Genomic DNA, 12,343 nt, shown 5'->3' on the forward strand with positions numbered 1-12,343 from the left:
GAGGTAACCAGTTGGGTCCCCATTCCTGACGCAAACCCTGCTGAAGAAAACATTATCTGCTCAATAAACATGTATTGCCTGCTGTGAGTCAGGCTCCGCGCTGGGCTCTGGAGATAGAAAACAAATTAGATGCAGTTCCTGCCCTGATGGAACTGATTTATAGTCTAGCAGAGGTAGAATGAAATCATCATAGAAATAGATAATTACAATCTGAGCAGAGCGCTGTGAAGGTGAATGACGCGACGATCATAAACGGGGTTTAGGGGTTCAGGGAAGACATCTCCAAGAAAGCAACATTTAAGCCAGAGTTATCGGGAGGGAAATGAAGCTTGCTTTTAACCCGTATCCAACCAGGACCCTTAATGCTGCCCTTTTTGAACCTTACCTCTTTTTTTTGTTTTTTTCTTTAGGGCACCCTGTGGCATAGGGATGTTCCCAGGCTAGTGGTTGAATTGGAGCTGCAGCTGCTAGCCTATACCACAACCACAGCAACCTGGGATCCGAGATGCCTGTAACTTACACCACAGCTCTCGCAACACCAGATCCTTAAACCACTGAGCCAGGCCAGGGATCAAACTGTGTCCTCATGGGTATTAGTTGGATTCATTACTGCTGAGCCACATCGGGAACTCCAAACCTCACCTCTTAATGGCTAGCTCTTCTTGGCCCCCCCACCTCATCTCCCCACTTCTTCTTCTTCAGGGTATGTATGACAGCAGAGTTCCACCTTCTTTAGCTTCCTTCTGCCAAACTTTGGAGGACTATTTTCATCTATGGACAGGGCCACTTCTCTCTTCATATCTGTAAGAGTAGAATCTAATCTGAAGAACAGGGTTACAAAATATAAACACTGGTACGAGCACTCCAAGATGTGTAAAGGAACCCAACACTCAACTTATCACAAGGTTTTGACAGTTTATTTCTTACCGATAAAAAGTGGAAACCTACGTAAATCAACTTGCTGTCAATCATGTGTACGCCAAAGCTGGCTCCTTTGCAGTCGTTTTATCTAACTCTGGGTTGATACTCTGCTCTGACTACAGCATTAACTAGATGCTTTGTTTTGGGTCCAAGGCAGAATATATTGTATTAATGACTGGAAAAGCTTGTCATTTTCATTTTAAAACTTCACCACCTACAGTACACAGACTATGGAGTATAATGTCAACCTTTTATGCATTTAAATATACATGTGCTTTGAGAAAGGAATGGAAGAACATAATGCTAAACCTTGTTTTTTTCTTTTCAGGCCTGCACCTGCAGCATATGGAAGTTCCCAGGCCAGGGGTAGAATCGTAACTGCAGCTGCTGGCCTACACGACAGCAATAGTAACAAGGGATCCCAAGCCACATCTGTGACCTACACCACAGCTTGTGGCAATGTCAGATCCTTACTACCCCACTGAGTGAGGCCAGGGTTCGGATCCTCACAGATACTAGTCAGGTTCATAACCCGCTAAGCCACGACGGGAACTCCCAAAACCTTTTTTGAATTTCCTAAGTTGTCTACCCTGTAAAAGTGCTACTTATATACAAAAGGAGAAATTAAATATCTACCCTAACATTCTAAAAACCTACTGTACATCATCCACACTTCTCATTTACTCTACAAAGCCTCCTATACCACATTCATATTTTTACACTCACATTATAACCATTCCTGGACAAGTATGATATTATCTATCTGCATTATTCCACCTTTTCAAATCTTCACATAATCATTCTTCTTATAGCCCCCTCAAATCAATATTTCATGACTTCTGGAGACCCTTCAAAATATCACCAATCTTTGATAAGTACCCACAGAGTGTGTATGATTGTTTCTTTATCTGCTTATCTGATTGTTGGCTGTGGCGTACACACAATTCTTATTCCCTAAGCATAAAAGACTTAGCTCTTTTGTGAAAAATATTCAAAGATTACTTTCTTCAAAAGATCACCAAGCCAAATATTTGGCCATATTTTTATTTACTACATATACTATAAACATATACAATACATGCTACAAAAAACACATTTTTTTAAAATTTAACTGTCAAGAAAGTGTATAGTGTTATAATACAATGGCACATGTTCATATTTTATTTCAAATTGGTTTGCTTTTCACCCATTTCAAACCATTAATAGTGAAATGTTACTTAAGGATAATTAAAAATTATCTATTTGCATTATTAACAATAAACAATTCCAACAAATTAATAAGAATTAACCATGTCAAATATTAGTATCCAAAAAATGGGCTTTTGCAGAAATTATTATATAAAATATAGCAGCCAATTTCAGTTCATTTTGCTCTGTGACAATGTACATATGCACTTGAATAAGATTCTAGCATTTGCTTTTCAAATATACTTATACGAAGTCCTTTGATTTCTTAAGGTCCAATAACTGCTATACCCAGCCAAATCCAACCCAAGAGTTCATGTAATGGCTTTGGACAACCGACGGTTAAGAAATTCTCATGATTTGGGTGGAGTTGCATGTTCCACCAATATTACATATGATGAAGAGACATTACAAGCCAATATCAAAGTCAAAGGCAAAAGAAAATACAAACATTCAACTCAGTTGTGACAAAGCTTTTCTACAAATATTTTAGATGTCATACTTTCAGGAAAACAAGATTTAACGTGTATTTGGATTTTACAGTATCTATGCTCTAACTGAAAATTTAACAGAGTAGTCAGATGGAATGAAGTCTAGTATTGCAAATCTGTTCATTCAATATTATTGAGCACCCACTATGTGCACAGCACTGTGCTAACATTTTAAAAGTCGAGCACTAATGTCTTTATCAAGCATTACCTTAGTGTGAGGTAAAAATATATTAAATTAGCATAACTCATTAGTTCGCTTGTGGTAATGTATGTAAATCCTGTGCCAGCTGGCTTCCCTGTGCCATATAATGAGCTTCTGCACACCCCTCATTCACTCACACAAACATCTGTACGCTGACTGTGCCAGGCACTGTGCTAGTCGCTGGGATACCATGATTTGGCCTATGTTCAAAGAAGGCAAATTAATCTTAACCTATGCAAAACAATTGGAAAGATACATTACTTTTCCAAAATGAGGCCAAAAGCAAAAACATGTTTCTATTGGTCATATCACACTATAGATAGTAACTGCCTCCGGACTGCGAACTAACTTTGAAAGATTCAAACTGTAATCTAAATAGCCTAGATCATTTTTGGTCTCAGAAGTCTATTCTTTGGAGCGCCTAACCCCATATAAACGAATCATTCCACACTTAAAAGGTTTTGTAAACTAAACTTGAACACAAAGAAAAAGAGCCCAAAATGAAGGCAGTTTATAATGTAATGTACTTTAAGCACTATTCTGGCCATATGAAATGAATAATACGTAAGTAATTTGTGATTGGTTCAAACATTTTTCAAAGCACTAACCCTATCCCCAAACTCACGTAATTTTAATTTGACTTTTATACAAGTTGTACATAAAGCAAAAGGGCAGAATTTGGCCCCCCAACCTTCTATGGAATATTCTTAAGTGATTGGTCCTTCCACTCCAAGTAGAAGCTAAGAATTCCAAAGAGACCCCTAAGAGGATACTGGCACTCGGGAGAAACGGCCCTGCTGGATCCCACTAGCCGCGAGTCTATTTAGCTGTGGTAGCAATGTGAACCTACTTTGACCCCTTGAGGGAAGGCGGAGAGCTGGGAGTCTGGCTGTCCATGCAGTGAATCCAATACTGGCTTAAAGCTATGCACTGAATAAAGTGCTCTGCACATCCTGCTTATCATCTGGAATGAAAATAAACACTTATCTTGAGAAATAACCTATCTGTAGGTTTTGGGGAAAAGAATGACCAGGCTTGAAAGAATCCCAAGAAAAAGTATGAAGCATTGACTGGGAAGGAAGACAAATGCCTCTAGTAGTGTCCTCAGAATTCTCAGGATTTGAACTGTCAGAATGAGTCATACAATGGTCATGTTCTATAAATGAAAAAGCAATCCCACTGGGTACTATTCACACGGTGCATGATTACTTCACGGGGGTGGAAGGGAACAGTCTATTGCCATTTGATAGCATGGTTTCAGAATGAAAATAAAACCACTGACTAAATCAGGGTAAGCAGTATGCAACACTCCTCTCCTGTCCAGCAGTTTTCCACAGGTTGATTTGTTTCGCCTGAGAGAAAGGAGGCGAGCTACCTAGCCCTTCAGATATACTCAGGCAACGCTGCTACCACCTAAAATTGTCAATTCAGAAGTTAACACACAAGCCCTCCAGTTTCGTACCCTGAATATGGTAAATGAGACTAGGAATGGAGCAGTTCAATCTGAAAAAGATCACAGGTAACAGAATGCTTATAGAAACTAGACTGCTTTGACATCTGTAAGAAAACTGTATAGATGGCAATTGGAAAAAAAAAAAAAGATTGTTCCCATCTGTCAGCAAAACTGTTTGTTGAGCTATACTCAGCTGAAGTCCTCATCGGGATTCTGTTGATCCAGCAGACAGACATGTGTGAATGGGAAGTGACCTCGTTTGCCATTACACTCCCCTTCCCACTGACCACTCATATTAATCTTCGTAACCTTTACCAGCTCACCGACCTGCAGGAGGAGAATAAGGACAGCACTTTATTTCCAGTCATGAAAGCAAGCTGAAAAACGCCATTCTCAGTTTAGCCACACCCTGCCCATGTGATTGCTCTAGGGCTGATATTACAGAAATGACTATTCCCTGCCTCCCAAGCCCCAGCCACCAGACCAATTACTTGTGGTTAATGCAGGCAGGAGGAAGAAGTGATTTCAGCAATGCAGGAAAACAGAGTACAGAAAATAGAAGGGATCCTAGAAAATAATACCTTTGGAAATCTCAAGTGTCTCTAGAGGAGCAACCCTACCTAGAGCGATCCAGTGTTCCTTGTCTCTGAACCCACTACCCTTAGCTTCTTGCCTTAGCCTCCCCGGCCCTCCCCTCGCTTGCATATAACAGCACAATCCCCAGCCCACTCTTGTACACATATCCTGGTCTGCTGCTGCTGTTGGGAGAGCAGAAGGCGATCATGGGAAGCATACTTCATTTGGTCCCAGAAAATGAAGTGTTCCCATCACCTTCATTCCAAAGCAAGGCTTCTCCCAGTTGTGCAGGTATAGGCCAATCCTCCAAACTCCATCAGTACCCTGAGAGATCCCACCTCCTTCAGCAAGTTCTACTTGGCAGGCCACTGCCTGCTAGTGACCTCACCTGCACCATGGAAGCAACCATGTTGCTCCCTCACTGACACTTGGTACCTGTTCATTAACAATAAGGGGACATCATTTTGCTGTTACAAAAAGATTCCTGCTGCAACATCAAATATTTGTGACAACTGAAGATACACATCTATCTTACCACGAAATTGAAGACAAGATCAGTCTGATGAATGGATTCGCTATGGAGCAAAATATCTAACAATGGTGAGATAAGGCCTCAGATGTCACTAGACTAAGGAACTTTATGACTATCCTTTAATTAACAACATTTGAGCTCTGAGCATACAAGTAGTTTCAAAGCATTACTGTCCATTTGCTTTTATCAAGTTAATAACTACTATATATTTAATTTTCATAAAATACTATAAAGGGTATTTTGTATAAATTATTTTCCAATAATCATAATGACCCCGTAAGATAGAAAATTTCACAGGTGATAAAATTGAGGTTCACAGCAATTACATGTTGTACCTGAGGTAAAAGAGCCAGTGACAGGGCTGGGACTTGAATCCAGATGTATAAGCTCTGAAGCCCACTTGTGTTCTTTCTACTTACTACACCAAGAACACTCAAATTATGCTCCCATGGCCCTAGGGGTTCCTTCCCTAAGAATGTCTGAAGGCTAAGTCCAGTGTAAACCAGGGGCCTTCTCTAAAACCAGCTTCACACTCACTCACAGAGGAAACAGGTTGCCTATTGGCCTGTATTTCCTTAAGAATTATTTGGGAGTTTCCCTGCAGTGCAGTGGGTTAATGATCTAGCATTGTCACTGCAATGGCTTGGGTCACCGCTATGGTGCAGGTTCAAACCCTGACCCAGGAAATTCCATACACCAAGGGCACAGCCAAAAAAAAAAGAATTATCTGAAAACCAGAGAGACCTAAAGTGGTTGGGGGGTGAGGGTGGTCATAGGATGCTGAGAAAAAGACAACAGAAACCATGGAATATTACAGGGACAAGGGACAAGATACAAGCATGAGAAAAAACAGCAGCTCAATCTGTTGATATGTGAAGATTAAGACTGATGGTGTAGAGGAAGGAGAGGGAAAAATTATATTGCATGTCCATCCCTGCAAACAGATCCAGTTCTATAGGATGCTAGCACCAGGGTTCTGTTTATTCCCAGCAACCCTTCAATTCAATTTCTGACATCCGAGCAGGCCAACTATAACAGGCAAAAATTTTCAGTCTTTGAAAAGAGGAAGACCAGAACATCAAGTGAAAATTTCCTTAGTAGTAAAAACAATCTAAAAGATTTCTTCCTATATCCCTAATTCTAGTTCTCAGAACATCTCACGTTTTCCTCTTTAAAAATTTTTTGCTGTGTTGTAACAAGTTAAGCTCTACATAAGCTCCATAACATGCAACTATCCCTCAGTGAATCTGCCTTGTTTCTGACCTATCAGCTACCCCTGATTCCCTACCCTTTTCCCTCCCTCTCACACACATATACTCAAAGTAACGTTCCTGTGCTGTCTTCCCTTGCTATGTTACACTGAATCAGAGCAAGTGCAACACTTCCCCCACTTGCATTATTTATCTGTACTCTCTGTTAAAACACTCATGTTATACTCAAGTACTCTTCAAGGAGTTCCCTCGTGGTGCAACAGGTTAAGGATCTGGCATTGTCACAGCAGTGGCTCAGGTCACTGCTGTGGTGCAGGTTTGAACCCTGGCCTGGGACCTCCTACATGCCACAGGCATGGCCAAAAGGAAATTAATAATAAAACAACAACAGGAGTTCCCACAGTGGCTCAGCAGGTTAAAAACCTGATATAGTATCCATGAGGATGTGGGTTTGATCCCTGACCCTGCTCAGTGGGTTAAGGATCCAGCATGGTCATAGGCTGTGGCATAGATTGCAGATGTGGCTCAGATCCTATGTCACCGTGACTGTGGAGTAGACCTACAGCTGTAGTTCCAATTTGACTGCTGGCCCGGGAACTTGCAGATGCCACAGCTGCAGCATAAAAAGAAAAAAACAAGGAGTTCCCATTGTGGCTCATCGGGTTAAGAACCCAACTACTATCCATGAGGATGAAGATTAGATCCCTGGCCTCACTCAGTGGGTTAAGGATCTGGCGTTGCCGTGAATTGTGCTGTAGACCATGGATGCAGCTCATATCTGGCATGGCTGTGGCTGTGGTGTAGGCCAGTGGCTACAGTCCCAATTCAACCACTACCCTGGGAACTTCCATGTGCCACAGGCGCAGCCCTAAAAAGACAAAAAAAGAAACCTGTCTTATGAGGCAGACCTCACCAGTACTTGGGAGAGACAGTGAAGATTCTTTCACCAAGGTACTGCTGTATCCAGTCAGGTCCGACACCACATCCAGAAGAGCAAGGCCTCAAGTAAATCATGGCGTCTTCTGTACAGAAGCCTGAATACAGTTACTTCAGCTTCTTCACCCCCAGACCAACTTGAGGAACACTGGTTTCTTCCTTAGCTTTGGGTAGTCCCCAAAGTCAATCACAAGCTCAGTACAGATGAGTGAAATCTAGTACTGACCTAACTAAGCAAAAGATTATCCAGGTCATCCTCACCAATCAGTTCCAGTGATAAGAAAGAAATTGGAACCCAAATGGCATTAATTTTTGGTATTCACTAACCAGAAGACATCAGGGCACTGCTTAAACTCCTCTGCTGGCATAACACCACAGGTGACTGCTTTTCCAGTTTCTATCCCTGCTATCTAACCAGAAAGCCATCAACAGCTGCCACCGTTCCTTTGATCCAGATTTGCTGCAGGATTCCGGGGAGCTCAGTGCAGGAAATACACACAACTGCACATAAATAAAGCCAAGGAAAACCAGGTACAGAGATGGAGCACAGGGACCTTGTCTTTAAACATTTTCAAACACACCAAGAACACATTTAGTAAATACTTCAAGATTTGACTGAAAGAAAAAAAGGTAAAACTATAGCAATCTAAGATGCGGCCACCAAACTGGCCCATGAGCCACATCCAGCTTACAGCCTATTTTTGCAATTTTACTGGAATACAGCAAACTCATTTGTTGTTTTGTCTATGGCTGCTTTCTTGCTATGATGAAAGAGTGACAGAGGCCAGAGGGCCTATAAAGTCCTTTACAGAAAAAGTTTGCAGACACCTGGTCTAAGGAATATGCAATGTTTAGGGCCTACCTAAATCTCTCAAATCAGGAGTTCCCGTTGTGGCACAATGGAAATGAATCCAACCAGGAACCATGAGTCTGTGAGTTCCATCCCTGGCCTCGATCAGTGGGTTAAGGATTCAGCGTTGCCATGAGCTATGGTGTAGATTGCAGACTCGGCTCGGATCCTGCATTGCTCTGGCTGTGGTGTAGGCTGGCAGCTGTAGCTCCAATTAGACCTCTAGGCTGGAATCTCCATATGCCGCAGGTATGGCCCTAAAAAGCAAAAAAAAAAAAAAAAAAAAAATCGAAACATTAAAAATAAATAAATAAATAAATAATGGAAATAAGTGAGGACAATACAGCCTTAATGATTCACTTGCCTCAGAGATGGACTGAAGTGGACATAGCTGTGGCTCATATTGGTGGAAAGCTGCAGGCCTTTGAAATTTAACTGATAGCACAAGGAAATATACCTAATCACTTGTGAAGAAACATGATGAAGGATAATGTGACAAAATAATGTATATAAATGCATAACTGGGTCACTTTGCTGTACAACAGAAACTGACAGAACATTACAAATCAACTATAATAAAATATTTTTTTAAAAAAAGAAAGAAATTTAACTGGTAGGTAGGCTTCCAGGTGTGGAGGAAAAGCATCACAGTGGTCTTGAAGATAGGTTTTACCTGGATTCTAGTTCAAGTCAGAGAAGTTTCTGTAGCTTAACAACTGATAATGAATGAAACTAAGCACCCCTCCTCTTGGTGAAAGGTGACCACAAACAGTAGGTACCTTTCAGCTCAACATAGAGAATTTTCTAAGAGTTAGTACAATGAACTGGACCTGAATTTCCAAAACTGCAGCAAATTCAGAGAGGTGCCACCAGGTATTTTAAATTCTTGGAGTTCCCATCGTGGCTTAGCGGTTAACGAACCTGACTAGTATCCACAAGGATGCAGGGATTGAACCTGCATCCTTATGGATACTAGATGGGTTAAGGATCAGGTGGGTTAAGGATCTGGTGTTGCCGCAAGCTCTGGTATAGGTCACAGACATGGCTCGGATCCCGCGTTGCTGTAGCTGTGATGTAAGCTGGCAGCTATACCTCCGATTCAACCCCTAGCTGGGAACTTCCATATGCTGCGAGTGCTGTTTCCCTCAAAAAAACTTGAGGGAAACAAAGCAACACCTGACGCATTATGCCACAGGAACTACTACTAAGGCAGGCTAAAAATTTCAACATCCAAACGTACTACATCCATCCTTTCAAAGACGTTGCATCTTTGCAAAGCTGGATTTTTTGGGGGTTTTGTCTTTTTAGGGCTGCACACGCAGCATATGGAGGTTTCCAAGCAAGGGGTCTAACCGATCTACTCCACAGCCACAGCAATGACACCAGATTCGAGCCACGTTTGCAATCTACACCACAGCTCATGGCAATGCCAGATCCTTAACCCACTAAGCAAGGCCAGGGATCGAAACCGCAACCTCATGGTTCCTAGTCGTATTCATTTCCACTGTGCCACGACGGGAACTCCCAAAGCTGGGTTTTGACAGTTGCTATGATAAAAACCAAGTATCTCAGAGTACACATTTTATTAGTTAAGTATCTGAAGTTATTTTATTAAAATATAAATATTACTTTCTTTCAATTATAGTTTATTATTTTCTCAAATGCGTACAAGTTATCAGAATACAATGTTTTTTTATGGCTGCACTCATTCAGTCCCAGGCCAGGGACTGAATCTCAGCCGCAGCCACAACCGACACCACAGCTGCAGCAATGCTGGATCCTTTAACCTACGGCACCAGGCTGGGGATCAAACTGGTACTTCTGCAGCGACCTGAGTTGCTGCAGTCAGGTTCTTAACCCACTGTGCCAAAGCAGGAACTCCTAGAATACAAATAATTAAGTTGTATGAACTTAGCTACTTAATAAATGGAACTGTTAAGTACTTCATTTGGCCTGGAACACTGTAAAATATCACTGAAACACTACGGGTTCTATGAATCAAGAAAGTTCGGAATCTACATTTTTGTGGTTGATAGGGAGCTCCGCAAAAGTAGAGATACTCAAACACATATTTAAAAATCATCTGGGAGTTCCCTTTGTGGCTCAGTGGTTAACAAATATGACTAGGAACCATGAGGTTGTGGATTCGATCCCTGGCCTCACTCCATGGGTTAAGGATCTGGCATTGCCGTGAGCTGTGGTGTAGGTCACAGATGAGGCTCGGATTCTGAGTTGCTATGGCTGTGGTATAGGCCGGCAGCAACAGCTCTGATTAGACCCCTAGTCTGGGAACCTCCATATGCCGCGGGTGCAGCCCTAGAAAAAACAAAAACACACACACAAAAAAAATAAAAATAAAAACCACCTGGGGTGGAAGTTCCCTCATGGCTCAGCAGGTTAAGGATCCAGAGTTGTCACTGCTGTGGCTCTTGTTCCAGCTGTGGCACAAGTTCGATCCCTAGCCTGGGATCTTTCATATGCCATGGTAGCGGCCCTAAAAAAAAAAAAAAATCAGAGGTCCCGTCATGGCGCAGTGGTTAACGAATCCAACTAGGAACCGTGAGGTTGTGGGTTCGATCCTTGGCCTTGCTCAGTGGGTTAAGGATCCGGCGTTGCTGTGAGCTGTGGTGTAGGTCCCAGACGCGGCTCAGATCTCATGTTGCTGTGGCTCTGGCGTAGGCTGGTGGCTACAGCTCCAATTAGACCCCTAGCCTGGGAACCTCCATATGCCGTGGGAGCGGTCCAAGAAATAGCAAAAAAGACAAAAAATAAATAAATAAAAACCATTGATACTTGATTAAAAAAAAAAATCATCTGGGAGCAGAGGGCAAGAGATACAGATGGGGAATAAGATACAAAGATATATTACACAACACAGGGGACATAGCCAATATTTTATAATAACTATAGAATATAACCTTTAGGGAGTTCCCGCCGTGGCACAGTGGTCAACGAATTCGACTAGGAACCATGAGGTTGCGGGTTCGGTCCCTGCCGTTGCTCAGTGGGTTAACAATCCGGCGTTGCCGTGAGCTGTGTGTGTAGGTTGCAGACACGGCTCGAATCTGGCGTTGCTGTGGCTCTGGCGTAGGCAAGTGGCTACAGCTCCAATTCGACCCCTAGCCTGGGAACCTCCATATGCCGTGGGAGCGGCCCAAGAATAGCAAAAAAGACAAAAAAAAAAAAGAATATAACCTTTAAAAATTATGAATCGCTATGTTGTGTAACATATAATATTGTACATCAACTATACTTGAAATTAAAAAGAAAGGTTAATTCATCCATGCAGATGCTAGAGGGGCTGCCTTCAATATCTGAGAGGTTGAGACAGTCTCTTCCCACTGAGATACTGTGATTTGAAGGGAAGGAGATGTCCAAAATGTGTGGAAGAAGAGGGAGAGGAGACATCTGTCTCAATGAACAGTCCACAATTCAAGAGAAAGACAAACTGGACACAGCCAGGACTCGTCATTTAGGTTCTTAAACTTTCCAATCTCATTTTTTCTCTCTGGAACAAAGGGAAAATTAAGATCTTCACTCCAATTTTCTATATCGGTCAAAAGGCCTAAATAACTCAGATCTCAGAGTTCTATGCGGGGAGATGTTACGCTGACGTAGGCCCTGCTGCATATAATCCAGGACCCAAAGCACTTTACTCCTTTCCTTATGTGTGCCCTAAAGAGCTGGTCCCTGCCTAAGAACATCCAAGAGGCTCTTGGGTTACTCTGAAGTTTTATCTAACAAAGGCAAATATCAAGTCAAATCAGGAAACAGAAGCTACGTGACTAACACTTTTTTTCTTTTTTGGCTGTGCCCTTGGCATGAAAAGTTCCCAGGCCAGGGATCAAACCTGCACCATGGGAGTTCCCATCGTGGCTCAGAGGTTAACGAAACTGACTAGCATCCATGAGGATGCAGGTTCGATCCCTGGCCTTGCTCAGTGAGTTAAGGATTTGGCATTGCTGTGAGCTGTGGCGTAGGCCAGC

At 42.2% G+C, this 12,343-nt stretch overlaps 1 protein-coding gene across 3 annotated transcripts in view; it reads right to left on the minus strand.

Annotated features, from left to right (window-relative positions):
- CRK (CRK proto-oncogene, adaptor protein) overlaps positions 896–12,343 on the minus strand; it is a 28,837-nt gene continuing 17,389 nt past the window's right edge. For 2 of the 3 annotated variants that reach the window (XM_021066038.1, XM_021066039.1), the window contains exon 3: positions 896–4,579. In XM_021066038.1, the coding sequence (XP_020921697.1) occupies positions 4,572–4,579 (8 nt within the window). In that variant the 3' untranslated portion in view covers positions 896–4,571. 3 annotated transcript variants of the gene reach the window in all.

The sequence above is a fragment of the Sus scrofa genome, chromosome 12 (genome assembly GCF_000003025.6).
Source record: "Sus scrofa isolate TJ Tabasco breed Duroc chromosome 12, Sscrofa11.1, whole genome shotgun sequence".
Classification (NCBI taxonomy): Eukaryota; Metazoa; Chordata; class Mammalia; order Artiodactyla; family Suidae; genus Sus; species Sus scrofa.